At 42.0% G+C, this 21,186-nt stretch overlaps 1 protein-coding gene across 2 annotated transcripts; it reads right to left on the bottom strand.

Moving 5' to 3' along the window:
* Positions 1 to 1,293: 1,293 nt before the first annotated feature.
* Positions 1,294 to 10,850, bottom strand: LOC115144255 (uncharacterized protein C16orf52 homolog B). 2 transcript variants are annotated; one of them, XM_029685149.1, is made up of 3 exons: positions 9,990 to 10,850; positions 3,129 to 3,341; positions 1,294 to 2,142 (listed from the first exon to the last, which is right to left on the bottom strand). In XM_029685149.1, the coding sequence occupies exons 1-3, from the start codon at positions 10,102 to 10,104 to the stop codon at positions 1,958 to 1,960; spliced, it is 513 nt and encodes a 170-aa protein (XP_029541009.1). In that variant the 5' UTR covers positions 10,105 to 10,850; the 3' UTR covers positions 1,294 to 1,957. The 2 variants fall into 2 exon arrangements, with proteins under 2 accessions (XP_029541009.1, XP_029541010.1); XM_029685150.1 differs by having other exon boundaries at positions 9,999 to 10,850.
* Positions 10,851 to 21,186: the final 10,336 nt, after the last annotated feature.

The raw sequence follows: 21,186 nt of genomic DNA, 5'->3' as shown, positions 1-21,186 counted from the left end.
ACGCTGAAATAAATAAGCTTTTAAAAGGTGCATAGCTGGCAAGACGCAAATGGAATTAATCCCAGCCAAGGACACAGCAGCCTACATACAGGACACAACAAAAATAATAATCCAAGATTTAAGTGTTCCGCAGGGCTGATAATAGCAGTGGTGTGCTGTGCTGTGCGTGGAGGGAAGGTCAGAGCAGAAAGGCTTTTGAATGACTGCTGCTTGACCTTTATCAACAGTGGGCCAGTGGGAGAGAGAGGTAACCTTCTCAGCAGCCCAACCTTGTCCCTGCTTGCCAGTAGCTGGCTCTGAACTGTGCTTTGCTGCTCTATAACCAACCTGGTCTCAGAGCATTTTGTATTATTCTTTACGTAAATCCGAGACACTCATTTTAGTATGATGTGTCAAGGACCAATTTGACTGAGCTTGAAGAATTTTCAAAAGAATAATGGGAAAAAGTTGCACGATCCAGGTATGGCAAGCTCTTAGAGACTTACCCAGAAAAACTCACAGCTGACAAAGGTGCTTCTAGAAAGTATTGACTCAGGTGTGTGAATACTTCTGTAAAATATATATTTCTGTAATGACATTTTATATGAATTTGCAAAAAATTCTAAAAACATGTTTTCACTTCGTCATTATGGGCTATTGTGTGTATCCATTTTGAATTCAGGCTGTATGTAACAACAAAATGTGGAATAAATCAAGAGGTATGAAGGCACTATATACATCTACACTCTAACTAAACATTTAAAAAAATATTTGTAGTGTGTTTTAAATTAAAATACATTGGTTTTCTCAGAAAATCCCAATTTTCAGATTTTTTTTTCACCTGTCTTGTGCTTGTATCCAGCCCCTCCAGGTGTTTCCCCATCTTCCCCATTATCCCCTGTGCATTCATACCTGTGTTTTCTGTTTGTCTGTTGCCAGTTCGTCTTGTCTCGTCAAGCCTACTAGCGTGTTTTCCCCATACTCCTGTTTTCTGTCTACCCCGTTTTTCTTGTTTTTCCAGTTTTGACCCCTCTGCCTGCCCTGACCCTGCCTGCCGTTCTGTACCTTACTGTCTCTGCCCTGGATTACCGACCTCTGCCTGCCCTTGACCTGTCGTCTGCCTGCCCCGTTTTGTTAATAAATATCTGTGATTCGAACTGTGCATCTGGGTCTTATCCTGAATTGTGATCATTTTGGCATGTCCCATGTCATTTTTGTCCGACTTAAAGATTTTAACCCACTTAACATCCCCAACTTTCCCCAAGTGTTCATAACCAATGTAAAGCCCTAATAACATTTGTTGCTTTGACAAAGTGATTTCTGAAGATTTATTATTTATTTCATTTGATTAGTGATTCATGTCGCTCAGGTTTAAGGTCAACCCTGTTACGTCAACTGAACTCTCGTTTAAATATGGTGAAATGATTCCTTTTTAAATATTTTTTTTTCAAAAGGAGTTGGAGAAACATATTTCTTATGACGTTAAAACGTGCTTTTTATGACAAAATGTTAAAATTAGGTGAAATAAAAAGGTACACTACCCGAAAAGGCACTCTATTCGTGGAACAAAACTTCTGTGTTCACTGATCTGTGAAGGGACTGGATAGGTGTCCATTCCTCCCATATCTATGACCACAGAAAAGCTAGTGCCTACTACCTGTCTTATGGGACCAGGGCTAGGGGCTGTAGAGACCTGTCATCCAAAGGTGCATCAGAGAGTTCCACAAACACAGAGAAAGTGTGTTTCTCACAGTTCCTATTTTTCCCTTCCAGGCATCCATTTTCAAACGTCATGCTGTCACGCTGCTTGCTTAGCCAGTACCACTTCCTCGCGATTTGGCCCATACCTGGCGTGAACTCAGGACCTCTGCCTTACAAAACACACGTAGCCGCCCTCCTTAAGCGTCTTAGCCGATGGTGCCACCTCAAAAGCTAGCTAATGAGGCGACGCAAGCGGGACACTTAAGTGTCCAATATGTCACCCAGGCAAGCAGACCTTTCCTGCAAACAGTAGTCCCACTATAGTGAAAAATATAGATAGAACAAAGAGTACATATGAGGACCCCACCACTGTGTTGTTGGGTAGTTTATAAGGTTGTCCCCCAACCTCATCGATGTAAAATCCTATAGGAAATATAAGAGCCGCCATACAAAACAGGATCACTGTGGAGGAGAGAGAAAACATTTTAGAAACACAGTCGTCTTAAAAACACTATTCACAGTGCATACAATTTAGGGAGCAATATCTCTTACAACATTGAAAAAATAGGCAGCAACAGTGTACACAATGTCAGGCTAAATTCTATATTGCGTTTTCATCGGCATTGTAGCCTGATCTAAGTGACATACTGTATGTCATGTTATCATGTAGTGTGAATAGTCTGAATACCTAAAACCACACAGTTATGTCTAGTCATTATGATCAATAACTCCCAGAATAAACTAATTCAGACATTACTCACCCCTCTGATATCAAAATAGACCATAATATCAAAATAGACCATAGATATTTAACAATATATATCTTTACACATGAGCGCTCAACAATTTACATTGTCATATTACATTGTCATTACTTTATTATTATACCTCAAGGTCATTTTTGCCCAATAATGATTCAGCTAAAATAACCTATCGGAGTATAATAATAACTAAGAATGTTATTCCGTCATATCCCTTGGACCACTAAAATCCCTCCTACTGATTTTAGGTCTGCTAATAGCAGCCCCATGGTCTCTTTCCCTCTTAAAATAGCAACAGACCCATTTACTGTAGCCTACGTGTTCAAGGAGCCACTCAGCACAGACACAGTTACCACACAAAAGCTTTTCCTAAAATGAAACCCAAGTGACATTAATCTCAAATCCATTCGCTAACATCCATTAGTGATATAACAAGAATCTTAAGGTGCTTTGAAGCTGTAGGCCAACTAATGGATATTCCCTAGTCTGTACTACTTTAACCAGAGCCCACATAGGGGATAATGGGGGGTTATGTCTGGCCCCACTCATGAATGAAAGGGTTGTTGGCTAGTTTCTGTATTTATCCTATTGTGGTTTTTGTCTCTTTGCCGTCACTGTAAACAAGAACTGGTTCTCCATTGACCAGCCTGGTTGAATAACCGTTAAATAAGTCCAAATGAAACATACTCCCAGTGAAGGCAATCCAGCGGGCGTAACGAGTGGCTTCACGGTACCAGTGTGATAACACTAGCAGGCCGCAGGTCAACGTGAGGGAGATGATGCCCAGGATGATGAAGAAGAGGGTGGTGACCCACTCTGGGGGCAGCCGCGGGGGGATACAGGTCCGGTCACGACCGTGGATGGTCTGGCACTGCCGCACCAGGCCTACTGTCAGGGAACCTAGGGAGAGAGAGACAGAGATCAGTCAGGGTTAGATCACACACGACCAGCAGTCCTGCTGTCAGAGCACCTACAGAGAGAGTGCTTAATCATATAGACACACAGAGGGAGAGTATCTTTCATCACACACATAGCATACTCTCGCTGGTCAACTGTGCTGTCCCACCACAAGATGTACATATTGTTTTATTAGAAGAAGCATAACCCAGAGCAGCAGATTGCATCAGTTATGAAATATCCCTCAACTTGTGATGGTGTCACCATTAGATAAGCTAAGATCTGTATGAGGCATGACGGCATTACATCACGACTGGACTAATGACCTCCCTGGTGACACCAGTTTCCACTTCCAGTCCCCTGTGACCACACAAAGTAGAGCTCAAGGAGGGTTGGTATAATGACAAGGCTGAAGAGTGGGACTCCTAGGCCCTGAACCAATGCCAGGGGTCCCTGAGGAATCAATCAATGGCGTAAGACTCAGATGGCTCAGGACCAGAGCCCCTGACACCACAGAGAGAGATAAGATAAAGGAGAGAGAGGGAAGAGAGGCCTTACATCAGAAAGTAACTCACTGCCTAAGAGCCTCTGCTCTCCTGCCCCAAAGCCTGGTGGGTCCAATTATGTCAGTTAGTTAGGCCTGCTGAAGACATAACGCTTTCGACAACAACAAGATCGTATACGAACTCCACCCTTCCTGTCTGTCCCTGACCCAACTCAGAATACAGTGGCAAGAAACAGTATGTGAACCCTTTGGAATTACCTGGATTTCTGAATAAATTGGTCATAAAATTTGATCTGATCTTCATCTTAGTCACAACAGTAGACGAACACAGTGTGCTTAAACTAATAACACACATATTATTGTATTTTTCTTGTCTATATTGAATACATGATTTAAACATTCACAGTGTAGGTTTGAGAAGTATGTGAACCCCTAGGCTAATGACTTCTCCAAAAGCTCATTGGAATCAGGAGTCAGCTAACCTTGAGTCCAATCAATGAGATGAGATTAGAGATGTTGGTTAGAGCTGCCCTGCCCTATAAAAAACACTCACAAAATTTGAGTTTGCTATTCACAAGAAGCATTGCCTGATCTGAACCATGCCTCGAACAAAAGAGATCTCAGAAGACCTAAGATTAAGAATTGTTGGCCTGCATAAAGCTGGGAAGGGTTACAAAAGTATCTCTAAAAGCCTGGATGTTCATCCGTCCACTGTTGCTACTCTCCCTAGGAGTAGCCGTCCTGCAAAGAAGATTGCAAGAGCATAGCGCATAATGCTCAATGAGGTTAAGAAGAATCCTAGAGTGTCAGCTAAAGACTTACAGAAATCTATGGAACATGCTAGCATCTCTGTTGACGAGACTACGATACCTAAAACACTAAACCAGAATGGTGTTCCTGGGAGGACACCACAGAAGAAGCCACTGCTGTCCAGAAAAAAACATTGCTGCACGTCTGAAGTTCGCAAAAGAGCACCTGGATGTTCCACAGCACTTCTGGCAAAATATTCTGTGGACATTCTGTGGAGTTGTTTGGAAGGAGCACAGAACACTATTGGTGGGGAAAAAAGGCACAGCACACCAACATCAAAACCTCATCCCAACTGTAAAGTATGGTGGAGGGAGCATCATGTTTTGGGGCTGTTTTGCTGCCTCAGGGCCTGGACAGCTTGCTATCATCGACGGGAAAATGAATTAAATTTATCAAGACATTTTGCAGGAGAATGTAAGGTTATCTGTCCGCCAATTGAAGCTCAACAGAAGTTAGATGATGCAACAGGACAACGACGCAAAACACAGTAAGTAAAAGTCAAATGAATAACAGAATGGCTTCAACAGAAGAAAATACGCCTCCTGGAGTGGCCCAGTCAGAGTCCTGACCTCAACCCCATTTAAAATGCTGTGGCATGACCTTGTGAGCGGTTCACACCAGGCATCCTAAGAATATTGCTGAACTGAAACAGTTTTGTAAAGATGAACGGTCCAAAATTCCTCCTGACTGTTGTACAGGTCTGATCCGCAACTACCGAAAATGTTTGGTTGAGTTTATTGCTGCCAAAGGAGGGTCAACCAGTTATTAAATCCAAGGGTTCACATACTTTTCCACCCTACACTGTGAATGTTTACACGGTATGTTCTATATAGTCGTGAAAACGTATGATTGATTGTGTGTTATTAGTTTAAACAAACTGTGTTTATCTATTGTTGTGACTTAAAGAAGATCAGATCAAATTGTATGACCAATTTATTCAGAAATCCAGGTAATTCCAAATGGTTCACATACTTTGACTTGCCACTGTATGTCAACTCAGCAACACTCAACCCCCTCGTCATCTATTAAGGACAATTCACCAGTATAGATTTTTAAGAGAGAAATGTAAAATTAAATCATTGTTTCTCATGAGGCGAGCAGTTTGCCAGCACCTTGTCATTTCCAGTGGCTCGGGACGAAGCAGAGAGAGGAACAGAGGCTTTGGCAGAGCGGAGAGAAGAACAGAGGATGGAGAAAGAGCGGCTAGAGGAGAGAGGAACTAACAGTGGCCTTGGCACAACCATTTTTTATCTATTGGATTAGAGAGATGGATGGAGAGGAATTTAGTAATTGGACAGATCGGTCCAGTCCTGCTGAGACTTACAAATACCCCATTATGGCTCTGAAACAAGAACATACTGTACATCACTAAAGAGGGGAGGGGAGGGGAAGGAGAGAATGAGTATGGACTTATATGATGAGCATCCCTCAAAGGTTTAAGGACATAGTATACTGCCCTTGATGTGAGTATGCTGCCAAAGATTGGAACTTTGTCCTTAGATGCCAGCACTGAGGCTTAGTAATAGCAATTTAGTGATTTGCCATTCGGTGTTCAGTATGTAAAGCACAGGAGGCTCCTGAGGGGAGGACGGCTCATAATAATGGCTTGAATGGAATGTTATCAAACACATAGAAACCATCTCTTTGATGTATTCTATATTCCATTTATTCAGTTCCAGCCATTACTATAAGAAAATCCTCCCCAATTAAGGCGCCACCAGCCGCCTGTGATGTCAAGACACACATGCAGGCCTAGTGTAAATGTATGTAACGTTGACCACAGCTGTTATGCCATGGCTATTGACATAGCATCCTAATGAATATAATTAATCATTACTAAACTAAACTAATGTGTCATGTTTCCTCACTCATTCTAGTGGTCCAGTTTGCTTCCCAATGACCAGAATCACAAATGAATGGAAGATGAATAATATATGAACAGCCCTGATACAGATCATGTTATAGTACCGGACAGAGATCTGAGTGGAAAACTTCCCATCAATGGTGTTTTTTTTACTTTAGCTGATTTGTTTGGAAGATAAACCCTTTCATTAGTTTAGATACAGTTGAAGTTTGAAGTTTACATACGCTTAGGTTGGAGTCATTCAAACTCATTTTTAAACCACTCCACAAATTTCTTGTTAACAAACTATAGTTTTGGCAAGTCGGTAAATTTTTCCAACAATTGTTTCAACAATTGTAATTTTTCCAACAATTGTTTACAGACAGATTATTTAACTTATAATTCACTGTACCACATTTCTAGTGGGTCAGAAGTTTACTGTGCCTTTAAACAGCTTGGAAAATTCCAGAAAATTATGTCATGGCTTTAGAAGCTTCTGATAGACTAATTGACATCATTTGAGTCAATTGGAGGTGTACCTGTGGATGTATTTCAAGGCCTACCTTCAAACGCAGTGCCTCTCTGCTTGACATCATGGGAAAATCAAAAGAAATCAGCCAAGACCTCAGAAAATAAATTGTAGACCTCCACAAGTCTGGTTCATCCTTGGGAGCAATTTCCAAACGCCTGAAGCTACCACGTTCATCTGTACAAACAATAGTACGCAAGTATAAACACCATGGGACCACGCAGCCATCATACCGCTCAGGAAGGAGACACGTTCTGTCTCCTAGATATGAATGTACTTTGGTGCGAAAAGTGCAAATCAATCCCAGAACAACAGCAAAGGACCTTGTGAAGATGCTGGAGGAAACAGGTACAAAAGTATCTATATCCACAGTAAAACGAGTCCTATATCGTAACCTAACATAACATAACATAACCTAAGCATCATGTTGTGGGGGTGCTTTGCTGCTGCAGGAGGGACTGGTGCACTTCACAAAACAGATGGCTTCATGAGCAAGGAAAAGTATGTGGATATATTGGAGCAACATCTCAAGACATCAGTTAGGAAGTTAATGCTTAGTCGCAAATGGGTCTTCCAAATGGACAATGACCCCAAGCATACTTCCAAAGTTGTGGAACAATGGCTAAAGGACAACAAAGTCAAGATATTGGAGCGGCCACCTCAATCCTATAGAAAATGTGTGGGCAGAACTGAAAAAGTGTGTGCGAGCAAGGAAGCATACAAACCTGACTCAGTTACACCAGCTCTGTCAAGAGGAATGGGACAAAATTATTGTGGGAAGCTTGTGGAAGGCTACCCGAAACATTTGACCCAAGTTAAACAATTTAAAGGCAATGTTACCAAATACTAATTGAGTGCATGTAAACTTCTGACCCACTGGGAATGTGCTGAAAGAAATAAAAGCTGAAATAAATCATTCTCTCTACTATTATTCTAACTATATCCTGTCATGACACAATATTTCCCTCTCTTTAGCAAGCTTACACACCCATTCCATAGCTTGTCAATGATCTAAATGCTACTTTTTGTTCCTTGGCACTCTTGGAGGCCATTTCTAATTATTGGGACTGTTTTAGATGCGTAACACATCCGGCTTGTCTGATAGCCAGGGCTTTGAGACACAGGGAGGTGTGTGTGACTGTGTGTGATTGTGGGCCAATGTCTGTAGTTAGTAAACACTTCCCCATGCAGCCCCAGTCAGTCCCCTGCTGTTACAGACTTCACTACAGAATACCTGTGTAACAACCAGGAGGCACGTTAGTATAACTCACACACCTCTATAAACTTGTTCAAAGATTCACCTCCTGGATAACTACTTAGAGAGGACAGAGGTTTGCTGTCAACAAATAAACCATGATGCTGACTTTCCAGGATAAAGTTCAGGGGATGAAAGAGAGACTTTTGGATTTATAATAACATTTTCCAATCTTCTTATCTGTGAGCAATGAGCATCAACATCTGGGTGCTGCTAAAATGCTAGACTGGCAAATTAACTTAATTGGCAGGAACAACTAGGTCTATGCATTTACCCATTTCACATGAACAAAACAATATGTTTGGACCTCAGATATACAAACAGGGCCTTCCAGTCAAGGCAATTTCCTTGATAATTGAGTTGTGAGTGCTTCATCTGAAAGAATTCTACCTCCCAGCGGACCTCATCAGGAAAGACTCCACACATCTCCATTTACAAACAATGCTTCTCTCCACCTGGTAATTACTAGCAGGCAAATTAGGCTGGAACAAAAGGCTTTTAACCCTGCTTGATTTCATACCTTCTCTGTTGTGTGGGATGAAAGGAGGAAGTCTCACAAGGGAAGTCAAGCATGTTTCTGTTCCTTCTGTGCATTGTGTGTTCTACCTGAATGCTAATGGACTGTTGTAACAGTGTAATGTAGGCTATAAATTGTACATTTTCAGGTTTGCATAAATTCTCAATGTGCTGGGTACATAAGACAGTTATAACATTGTTATAACCATGTTTTAAAACCTCATCATCATTATGTGATGTTGGTGGTCTTGTGGGAGGGAAGTGGGATATTATCTCTAGTTTGGTCCTTCCTATGTTTTAATTCTTTGTCCCGGTGTACATGATGTATAAAAACATTAAAAAGTATGATCACAAATGATACCGTTAAAATCTAAACACAGGACTCAATAAGTTACATCTTCCTACCTCACACCAACCAGGGGAAAATGTCACCCCATCGTTTATGCAGTAGGCCACAGCACAGAGCTACAATCTGCTGACTACAGCTGTAGCTTAAAGGTCACCAGCTCATTCCAAGTAGCCTGTTTTGTAGCTGTAGCAACAACAACAAAAAAGCAGTAGCCTACCTTTGCTGCTGCACTTCACTTTACCATGCCCTCAGACTGGTGACTGTAGATGAAATGCCAATGCCTCAGTCGGTCTGTGTCAGATGCATATAACAGACAGAGAGTGAGTGGAGAGCTGAACAGACCTCCAAGGGCATAGCTGGATAAGTGGCACTCACTTCACATCGCTCAGTCTGACACACTATTTGTCAACGGAGGTGAGTAGCTGGTACAGGAAGGCATATATGCCTTGAAGGGACATGGGGTATAGGAGCATGGTGGGGCGGAAAAGTAGAGGGCAGATCATTTATCAGCAGCTGTATTTTGGAGAGTGATGATGTGGATGTAGGGAGAAAGAGAGCAGGAAGGCTATAGGTGTAACACAACATTTAGAAGGTCTTAGATAAGGCCTCGGTACATTCTGGAGCTCCCTTGACCTGTCAAGAGGAAGGACACCAGAATGCCAAAGTGTTATATTTGGAAAAAGTGTGATTCAAAAAGTTTGGCCAATGTGAAGTGAATTTCTAGAAGAATAGTGTGTCAATGCACATTATTGACAGTCAGCTGTAGCAGCCTAGACACCAACGGTAGACAGATGGTGTGTGCACGGCTGTCAAGTAAATAGTCAATTAAGTTAAATTAGCTCACCTAACTTACCAGCTGCATCTCCTGTGTTGATCCAGTCCGGATTGGCAATACTGGCGATAGCAAAGATATCAGCTGCTAGAAAGAGACATCCTGATATGACGGTGAGTTTATCCATTTCTCAGATGTGAACGCTCTCTTCTCCTTTATATTGAGTCAAAGAGGAAAGTCTCCTCTATCTCGCCCCCTCCAAGGGCAGATAGGACAAAAGAGATTCAGGCATGGATTTCAAGGTCCCATATCAATGTTTTGGTCATGCCCAGTGGATGTATTGTAATCGTCCTCTTGGTAGAAGGGCAAGCCTCTCATCTTCACGCAGCAGTCCTGGTGTAGGATTTATGCAAAGCCGTTTCCTTTCATTGCCTTATAACTATCGACTATGGCCCTGGCTATGAACGCCCACTGTTTCACCCATTACCATAGCTCAGTATCGCAACAGGGTAGCTTATGGTGTCAGGAAAATATATTTGAAAGATGAGTTAAAGGAAAACTCAAAAGTTCTGCGACCATTTTCGCCGAAATTATGTTATTTAAGAGATGCTTGCAAGAGTGCATATTATACCGCTTCTTTCCTGTGTCCGTTTATCTTCTCCATCTGAGATGTCTTCATTGCAAACAAATGGAAATTCCATAAAATACATATATTGTATGCAATGGTCAGATTTCATAATCTGCCAATACTCCCTTCAATAGAAATACCGTTATTTGTCCCTCCTGCAATGCCCGTCAGATGTATCCATTCGAGGTTATAATGTAGCCTGTAATGCCCGTCAGATGTATCCATTCGAGGTTATAATGTAGCCTAGCAATGTAGTGAAGGGGGAATCAGCTCAATGGAATCAGCGGTAACAAAACTCGCTGTTCTCTGGCAATGTGAAACAAGCGACATTAAGGTCACGTGATCATTCGGCAAAATGTCTAAATAAAAGTCCCCCTGAAAAAATGTAACACGACTGTTACAAGATGTTTTTCTGATTTATAGTTTAAAGTGACTTAAACATGTATTTATAAAAAAATGTAAACGAACAATATATTAACGAAATAAATTAACAAATATATATTTTCTGTATATATTTTTTACTATAATGACACAACAATAACATCACTGTTGCTGGAATTTTTAATCGTTTTAAACTATTTATTTTTTATTTCACCTTTATTTAACCAGGTAGACCAGTTGAGAACAAGTTCTCATTTACAACTGCGACCTGGCCAAGATAAAGCAAAGCAGTGCGACACAAACAACAACACATAGTTACACATGGAATAAAAAAGTGTACAGTCAATAACACAATAGAAAAAAATCGATATACAGTGTGTGCAAATGAGGTAAGATTAGGGAGGTAAGGCAATAAATAGACCGTAGTGGCGAAGTAATTACAATTTAGAAACTAAACACTGGAGTGATAGATGTGCAGAAGATGAATGCGCAAGTAGAGATACTGGGGTGCAAAGGAGCAAAAAAACAATATGGGGATGAGATGGGCTATTTACAGATGGGCTATGTACAGGTGCAATGATCTGTGATCTGCTCTGACAGCTGATGCTTAAAGTTAGAGAGGGAGACATGAGTTTCAAGCTTCAGTGACTTTTGCCATTTGTTCCAGTCATTGGCAGCAGAGAACTGGAAGGAAGGTGGCCAAAGAGAAATAAGCTTTGGGGTTGACCAGTGAAATATACCTGCTGGAGTGCGTGCTACGGGTGGGTGCTGCTACGGTGACCAGTGAGCTGAGATAAGGTGGGGCTTTACCTTGCAAAGACTTATAGATAACCTGGAGCCAGTGGGTTTGGCGACAAATAGGAAGCGAGGACCAGCCAACGAGAGCCTACAGGTTGCAGTGGTGGGTAGCATATGGGGCTTTGGTGACAAAACGGATGGCACTGTGATAGACTGCATCCAATTTGCTGAGTAGAGTGTTGGAGGCTATTTTGAAAAGGACATTGCCGAAGTCAAGGATTGGTGGGTTGTCAGTTTTATGAGGGTATGTTTGGCAGCATGAGTCAAGGATGCTTTGTTGCGAAATAGGAAGCCAGTTCTAGATTTAATTTTGAATTGGAGATGCTAAATGTGAGTCTGGAAGGAGAGTTTACAGTCTAACCAGACACCTAGGTATTTGTAATTGTCCACATACTCTAAGTCAGAACCGTCCAGAGTAGTGATGCTGGATGGGTGAGCAGGTGCGGGCAGCGATCGGTTGAAGAGGATGCATTTAGGTTAATTTGCATTTAAGAGCAGTTGGAGGCCACGGAAGGAGAGTTGTATGGCATTGAAGCTAGGACAGCGGAGTCAATCACCACCTTCCGGAGACACCTGAAACCCCACCTCTTTAAGGAATACCTAGGATAGGATAAAGTAATCCCTCTCACCCCCCCTTAAAAGATTTAGATGCACTACTGTTCCACTGGATGTCATAAGGTGAATGCACCAATTTGTAAGTCGCTCTGGATAAGAGCGTCTGCTAAATGACGTAAATGTAAATGCTTAAATGAAGCTCGTCTGGAGGTTAGTTACCACAGTGTCCAAAGAAGGGCCGGAAGTATACAGAATAGGGTCGTCTGCGTAGAGGTGGATCAGAGAATCACCAGTAGCAAGAGCAACATCATTGATGTAGACAGAGAAAAGAGTCGGCCCGAGAATTGAACCCTGTGGCACCCCCATAGAGACTGCCAGAGGTCCGGACAACAGGCCCTCCAATTTGACACACTGAACTATGTCTGAGAAGTAGTCGGTGAACCAGGCGAGGCAGTCATTTGAGAAACCAAGGCTGTTGAGTCTGCCGATAAGAATGTGGTGATTGACAGAGTCGAAAGCCTTGGCCAGGTGAATGAATACGGCTGCACAGTATTGCATTTTATCGATGGCGGTTATATCGTTTAGGACCTTGAGCGTGTCTGAGGTGCACCCATGACTCTGAAAGCTCTGAAACCAGATTGCATAGCGGAGAAAGTACGGTGGGATTCGAAATGGTCGGTGATCGGTTTGTTAACTTGGCATTCGAAGACTTTAGAAAGGCAGGGTAGAATATATATAGGTCTGTAACAGTTTGGGTCTAGAGTGTCTCCCCCTTTGAAGAGGGTGATGACTGCGGCAGCTTTCCAATCTTTGGGGATCTCAGACGATACGAAGGAGAGGTTGAACAGGCTAGTAATAGGGGGTGCAACAATTGCGGCAGATAACTGCTGTCAACTCTTAACAGAACACGATTTAAACATGTTTTGAAGAGAACATTTTCACATTGGCCCATTCCAACTGTCTCAGTCCCCAATATTTATGCTGCAATAACCTATGTGCCTAGGGGCTAGGAACTGGATGTCTTACCTGGTGTACTGTGTGATCTTAGGCATGCTTCCTCTCTCTCTCTCTCTCTCTCTCTCTCTCTCTCTCTCTCTCTCTCTCTCTTTCCCCACCAACTGTCTTCATTCGTGTTGCTAGCATATTGTTAATTCTATATAAGTTGTCTCCAATAAAGAGGAACATTTTGAATCCTCAGAGACTGTACTAATAGGATCTGGTGTCATACCATGAAGATTTGCATCATTAGGGTATTTTTGGGAGGAAACCCTACTGTCAACTGTTAATTCACTTCAGTTAGTGCTAAACACGGCTGCAAGAATCTTGACTAGAACAAAAAAAATCGATCATATTACTCCAGTGGTAGCCTCTCTACTCTGGATTCCTGTGCAGGCTGGTGCTGATTTCAAGGTTTTACTGCTAGCCTATAAAGCATTACATGGGCTTGCTCCTACCTATCTTTCCGATTTGATCCTGCCATACATACCTACACATACGCTACTTTCACAAGACGCACGTTCCTAGAATTTCTAAGCAAATACCTGGAGGCAGGGCTTTCTCCTATAGAGCTTCATTTTTATGAAATGGACTGCCTATCCATGTGAGAGACGCAAACTCGGTCTTGACCATTAAGTCTTTGTTGTTGTGTAGTCTGGCTCAGGAGTGTGAAGGTGACCAGAAAGGCACTGGAGCAACGAACCGCCCTTGCTGTCTCTGCCTGGCCGGTTCTCCTCTCTCCACTGGGATTCTCTGCCTCAAACCCTATTACAGGGGCTAAGTAACTGGCTTACTGGTGCTCTTCCATGTGCGTCCCTTGAGTGGTTTGAGTCACTGATGTGATCTTCCTGTCTGGGTTGGCGCCCCCTCTTGGGTTGTGCCGTGGCAGAGATCTTTGTGGGCTATACTCGGGATGGTCTCAGGATGGTCTCAGGATGGTAAGTTGGTGGTTGAAGATATCCCTCTAGTGGTGTGGGGGCTGTGCTTCAAGAAGGTGCGGTTATATCCTGCCTGTTTGGCTCTGTCCGGGGGTGTCGTCAGGCAGGGCCACAGTGTCTCCCGACCCCTCCTGTCTCAGCTTCCAGTATTTATGCAGCAATAGTTTGTGTCGGGGGGCTAGGGTCAGTCTGTTATATCTGGAGTATTTCTCCTGTCGTATCCAGTGTCCTGTGTGGATTTAAGTATGCTCTCTCTCTCTCTCAGCCCTAGGACCATGCTTCAGGACTACCTGGCCTGATGACTCCTTGCTGTCCCCAGTCCACCTGGTTGTGCTGCTGCTCCAGTTTCAACTATTCTGCCTGCGGCTATGGAACACTGACCTGTTCACCGGATGTGCTACCTTGTCTCAGACCTGCTATTGTCAACTCTCTAGAGACAGCAGGAGCGGTAAAGATACTCTTAATGATTGGCTATGGAAAGCCAACTGACATTTACTCCTGAGGTGCTGACCTGTTGCACCATCTACAACCATTGAGATTATTATTATTTTACCCTGCTGGTCATCTGTGAACATTTGAACATCTTGGCCATGTTCTGTTATAATCTCCACCTGGCACAGCCAGAAGAGGACAGGCCACCCCCCATAGCCTGGTTCCTCTCTAGGTTTCTTTCTAGGTTTCTTCCTAGGTTTAGACCTTTCTAGGGAGTTTTTCCTAGCCACCGTGCTTCTATACCTGCAATGCTTGCTGTTTGGGGTTTTAGTCTGGGTTTCTGTACAGCACGTTGAGATATCAGCTGATGTAAGAAGGGCTATATAAATACATTTGATTTGATTTGATTTGAAGTAATCCAGAGATAATAGACTAGCCCCCCGACACATAAACTACTGCAGCATAAATACTGGAGGCTGAGACAGGAGGGGTCAGGAGACACTGTGGCCCCATCCGATCATACCCCCGGACAGGGCCAAACAGGAAGGCTATAACCCCACCCACTTTGCCAAAGCACAGCCCCCACACCACTAGAGGAATATCTTCAACCACCAACTTACCATCCTGAGACAAGGCTGAGTATAGCCCACAAAGATCTCCGCCACGGCACAACCAAAGGAGGGGGGCCAACCCAGACAGGAAGATCACGTCAGTGACTCAACCCACTCAAGTGACGCACCCCTCCTAGGGACGGCATTAAAGAGCACCAGTAAGCCAGTGACTCAGCCCCTGTAATAGGGTTAGAGGCAGAGAATCCCAGTGGAGAGAGGGGAACCGGCCAGGCAGAGACAGCAAGGATGGTTCGTTGCTCCAGAGCCTTTCCGTTCACCTTCACACTCCTGGGCCAGACTACACTCGATCATATGACCCACTGAAGAGATGAGTCTTCAGTAAAGACTTAAAGGTTGAGACTGAGACCATTCCATAAAAATGGAGCTCTATAGGAGAAAGCCCTGCCTCCAGCTGTTTGCTTAGAAATTCTAGGGACAATTAGGAAGCCTGCATCTTGTGACCGTAGCGTACGTGTAGGTATGTACGGCAGGACCAAATCAGAAAGATAGGTAGGAGCAAGCCCATGTAATGCTTTGTAGGTTAGCAGTAAAACCTTGAAATCAGCCCTTGCCTTAACAGGAAGCCAGTGTAGTGAGGCTAGCACTGGAGTAATATGATACATTTTTTGGTTCTAGTCAGGATTCTAGCAGCCGTATTTAGCACTAACTGAAGTTTATTTAGTGCTTTATCCGGGTAGCCGGAAAGTAAAACATTGCAGTAGTCTAACCTAGAAGTAACAAAAGCATGGATACATTTTTCTGCATAATTTTTGGACAGAAAGTTTCTGATTTTTGCAATGTTACGTAGATGGAAAAAAGCTGTCCTTGAAACAGTCTTGATATGTATTGCTGTCTCTCTGTGTAGTTGGGGATATAATAGTTAGTATATCGGTTCAGTAATAGTGAAGTCAGTTCTGGTCCCAGAGGGGTTCTCAATGCTATTACACATAGCCATGATAACCTAGTTACCATTAATAAATCAAATCTGTATACATGAATTCTTAATTAAATTAATAGAAGAACAAAAAATATTATTTGAATAAAACCTGAGTTAAAAAATAAGATTTGCTTGTCATGATTTTACTTTAACTTTACATTATACCAACCCTGTATTATACAGTAGCAGATCACTCGTTAATACAGTGCATTTGGAAAGTATTCAGACCCCCTTGACCTTTTCCACATTTTGCTACGTTACAACCTTATTCTAAAATGGATTAAATCGTTTTTTCCCCCTCATTAATCTACACACAGTACACCATAATGACAAAGCAAAAACTGGTGTTTAGAAATATCACATTTACATTAGTATTTAGACCCTTTACTTAGTACTTTGTTGAAGCATCTTTGGCAGCGATTACAGACTCAAGTCTTCTCGGGTATGACACTACAAGCTTGGCACACCTGTATTTGGGGAGTTTCTCCCATTCTTTTCTGCAGATCCTCTCAAGCTCTGTTAGTTTGGATGGGGAGTGTCGCTGCATGGCGATTTTCAGGTCTCTCCAGAGATGGCTGGGCCACTCAAAGACATTCAGAGACTTGTCCCGAAGACACTCCTGTGTTGTCTTGGCTGTGTGCTTAGGGTCGTTGTCCTGTTGGAAGGTAAACTTTCGCCCCAGTCTGAGGTTCTGAGCGCTCTGGAGCAGGTTTTCATCAAGGATCTCTCTGTACTTTGATCTGTTCATCTTTCCCTCGACTGGTCTCCCAGTCCCTGCCGCTGAAAAACATCCCCACAGTATGATGCTGCCACCACCGTGCTTTACTGTAGGGATTGTGCCAGGTTTCCTCCAGACGTTACAATTGGCATTTAGGCCAAATAGTTCAATCTTGGTTTCATCAGACCAGAGAATATTGTTTCTCATGGTCTGAGAATCCTTTAGGTGCCTTTTGGCAAACTCCAAGCGGGCTGTCATGTGCCTTTTACTGAAGAGTGGCTTCCGTCTGGCCACTCTACCATAAAGGCCTGATTGGTGGAGTACTGCAGAGATGGTTGTCCTTCTGGAAGGTTTTTCCATCTCCACATTAGAACTCGAGCTGTTAGAGTGACCATCAGGTTCTTGGTCACCTCCCTGACCAAGGCCCTTCTCCCCTGATTGCTCAGTTTGGCCAGGCGGCCAGAGGTTTCGTGGTTCCAAACTTATTCCATTTAAGAATTATGGAGACCACTGTGTTCTTGGGGAACTTCAATGCTGCAGAATTTTTCGTACCCTTCCTCATATCTGTGCCTGGACACAATCCTGTCTCAGAGCTCTACAGACCTCATGGCTTGGTTTTTGCTCTGACATGCACTGTCAACTGTGAGACCTTATATAGACAGGTGTGTGCCTTTCCAAATCATATCCAATCATTTGAATTTACCACAGGTGGACTCCAATCAAGTTGTAGAAACATCTCAAGGATGATCAACGGACACAAGACGCACCTGATCTCGAGTCTCATAACAAAGGGTCTGAATACTTATGTAAATAAGGTATTTTTGTTTTTCATTTTTAATACATTTGCTAAAATTTCTAAAAACATGTTTTCGCTTGGTCATTATAGGTTATTGGGCATAGAATTATGAGGGAAAAAATTATTTAATCAATTTTAGAATAAGGCTGTAACATAACAAAATGTGGAAAAGGGGAAGGGATCTGAATACTTTCTGAATGCACTGTACAGACTACACCCTTCCCTTATTTCAACCAACATTTCTGTCCATAAATTTTGAATCAAGTAATAATTAAACAGATACATGTGCTGCCTGTCCAATTGATGTAAACTTTCCAAATATATATATTTTTTAAATAAAGACCTTCACAGTATGTCTGTTGTTATAACAACGTAATAACAGTATAATGTTATTCGTGTCTATAACAGTCAACAACAGCGATAATAACAGTTTATAGCAGTGTAACATTACTGTTTATAACAATGTACAGCACATCTACCAATGCAAGGATGCATTTCAAGTTCATAAACTTTTTTGTTTCTGAATCTTCAGACCCCAGACTTGGATCAGCATGGGGACATTGCCATCTACTGGAATGAAAATTCAACTATTATTCCAGATATTATTTAATATATACAATATTGAACTATCAATCATTAATTCCTTTTCTATTCATCAATATTTAACATGGTTGTATAATTAACATGTTGATGTCCGCTTATTAACATAACGCTGATTACGTTTTTGAACATGTACTGATTGCATTTTTTAAAATTTCATTTACCCAGCTTGGCAGAGTACCTATATAACCACTGTCACGCCTTGGTCATTATATTTTGTGTTTTTGGTATATGTTTGGGTAAGCCAGGGTGTGACATGGGTTTATATGTTGTGTTTCGTATTGGGGTTTGTAGTAATTGGGATTGTGTTGATTAGGGGTGTGTCTAGTTAGGCTTGGCTGCCTGAGGCGATTCTCAATTGGAGTCAGCTGCTTATCGTTGTCTCTGATTGGGAACCGTATTTAGGTAGCCTGAGTTCGCGTTGTATTTCGTGGGTGTTTGTCCTGTCTCTGTGTTATAGTCACCAGATAGGCTGTAATTAGTTTCACGTTCCGTTTGTTGTTTTGCATGTTATTGAGTTATTTCATGTACGCATTCTTTCATTTAAGTCATGAGTAACCTACACGCTGCATTTCGGTCCGACTCTCTTTCTACAAACGAAGAACGCCGTTACAACCACTAGAACGCAAAAATATGCCTCAATACCTCCTGAAATAGCATGAACATGAGAGGGTAGGATCAGAGAAACAGAACGAATCTTGAAACATGCAAAATACAAAACTTTTTGTGATCTTGTGTTCAAGTAAACGAATTACTTTTATTTTTGCGCGATTTGGACCTGTTCGTAACGCTAAATGCTGCTGATTTCACGGAGCTTTGTTCTCAAATGTTTAGCATACCTCAGCTCTCGCGAGATTCGGTTCAACTCCGTCACACAAAGGTCAGAGGTTGCATCCATCACCCAATGGTTGCGTGCAACGTCATCAACTGTGAAATAAACTGACAGATTCAATGAGCACATTCCTATGCACATGCCGCGTTCAAAACAACTGGGAACTCGGAAATCTCGGACTTCCAACCTCAGTTAATTTAAGACAACTGGGAATTAAGGAAAAAATGAGCTCCGACTGGAAAAAACTGTCATTCAGGTCGGAATACCAAATAGGAAACTCTGGCATTATTCTAGAGCTCAGACTTTCAATCTTTTCAAAGATCACTGACTTCATTATTTGACTCCCCCAAAAAATCGTAGTTCCCAGCTGTCTTGAAAGAACCATTAGAACTTACAACTCCTGGATAGGTATTTTAAGTATCAGCTAACCACATCCTGTGTTATAGCAAGTTGTCATGTCTGTGGAACGCACCCAATGGCAGTGTCTAGAGAATCAAAATCGTGATGTATCATGGGTCAATTGTGGCTGACTGATCTACAAATCATAATGAGTCTTTATTTATGATGCAAGGTGATTTGTAGATCACTCAAGGTCATTTGTAGGTCATTCAAGGTGATTTGTAGATCACTCAGTCTGGCAGTTGCCTGCACTGTGGGCTGCAATGCCGAACAAGACTGTTGAATGTATGAATGTGCAAAGCCATCGATCACCGTGACACCATTCATTCCTACATTACGTGACCAAAGTATGTGGATACCTGCTCGTCGAACATCTCATTCCAAAAATCATGGGAATTAAAACCTCTTGAGTATCGTACCCTTTTTTTTCTCTCACATTTTTGTATAAAATGACATACCCAAATCTAACTGCCTGTAACTCAGGGCCTGAAGTAAGGCTTTGCATATTATTCATACCATTTGAAAGGAAACACTTTGAAGTTTGTGGAAATGTGAAATTAATGTAGGAGAATATAGACAGAGACAGCAGGGGTTCAAACTACAGAACCCAGTTCCTACATTTGAATATAAAAATGTAATCCTTTTTTACATTTTATGTATTTATTTCATTTTATTTCATTTTATTTAACCAGGTAGGCTAGTTGAGAACACCTTTATTTAACCAGGTAGGCCAGTTGAGACCAACTTCTCATTTACAACTGTGACCTGGCCAAGATAAAGCAAAGCAGTGCGACAAAAACAACACAGAGTTACACATAAACAAACGTACAGTCAATAACACAATGGAAAATTATATATACAGTGTGTGCAAATGTAGAAGAGTAAGGAGGTAAGGCAATAAATAGGCCATAGAGGTGAAATAATTACAATATAGCATTAACACTGGAGTGATGATGTGCAAGTAGAGATTATGGGGTGCAAAAGAGCAAGAGGATAAATAACAATATGGGGATGAGGTAGTTGGGTGTGCTATTTACAGATTGGCTGTGTACAGGTACAGTGATCGATAAGCTGCTCTGACAGCTGATGCTTAAAGTTAGAACAAACAAACAAAACTATGCTACCTATTATCTCTGGGACCCTCAGGATGACAAATCAGAGCAAGATTTCTGAATGTAAGAACATTATTTTCCTTCAGAGGTGAATGTATCAAACCAGTTGCCGTGATAAAAGTGTTTTGTTGTTGTGCACTCTCCTCAAACAATAACATGGTCTTTTTTTCACTGTAATAGTTACTGTAAATTGGAAAGTGCAGTTAGATTAACAAGAATGTAAGCTTTCTGCCCATAAATCAAATCAAATCAAATTTCAAAACAATATTGAAGCATATAAGACATGGCTATGTCCTGGAAAGTTGGCTGAAACTTGCAACGCCATTCTAATCACTGTCATGACGTTGGCCTGGGGGATAGGTTTATGACAGTCAGAAATACCTCTTCCCCCCTTTTTCCTCTCTCTACTCTACTTATGTGAAATTTGAAAACCCCTTGGTTAACATAGAGATTCTGGGAACATCAGAAGGTGGGGGGAAATTAACTATATTTGGGTAATCCAACCAAATCGATATGATGTCAGTTCGGTTGTCATC

This window comes from Oncorhynchus nerka, linkage group LG16 (genome assembly GCF_034236695.1).
Source record: "Oncorhynchus nerka isolate Pitt River linkage group LG16, Oner_Uvic_2.0, whole genome shotgun sequence".
Taxonomy (NCBI): domain Eukaryota; kingdom Metazoa; phylum Chordata; class Actinopteri; order Salmoniformes; family Salmonidae; genus Oncorhynchus; species Oncorhynchus nerka.
Note: the sequence above shows the minus strand (reverse complement) of the source record. Positions and strands in the feature narration are given on the sequence as shown.

What these genes read in the sequence shown, in the direction of transcription:
- LOC115144255 (XM_029685149.1), bottom strand. Translation starts at nt 10,104, where the DNA reads ATGGATAAACTCACCGTCATATCAGGATGTCTCTTTCTAGCAGCTGAT. An exon ending in AGATGCAGCTGGTAAGTTAG is followed by an intron (nt 3,342 to 9,989) that starts GTGAGCTAATTT and finishes CTCTCTCCCTAG; the next exon opens with GTTCCCTGACAGTAGGCCTG. An exon ending in CTGGATTGCCTTCACTGGGA is followed by an intron (nt 2,143 to 3,128) that starts GTATGTTTCATT and finishes TCTCCTCCACAG; the next exon opens with TGATCCTGTTTTGTATGGCG.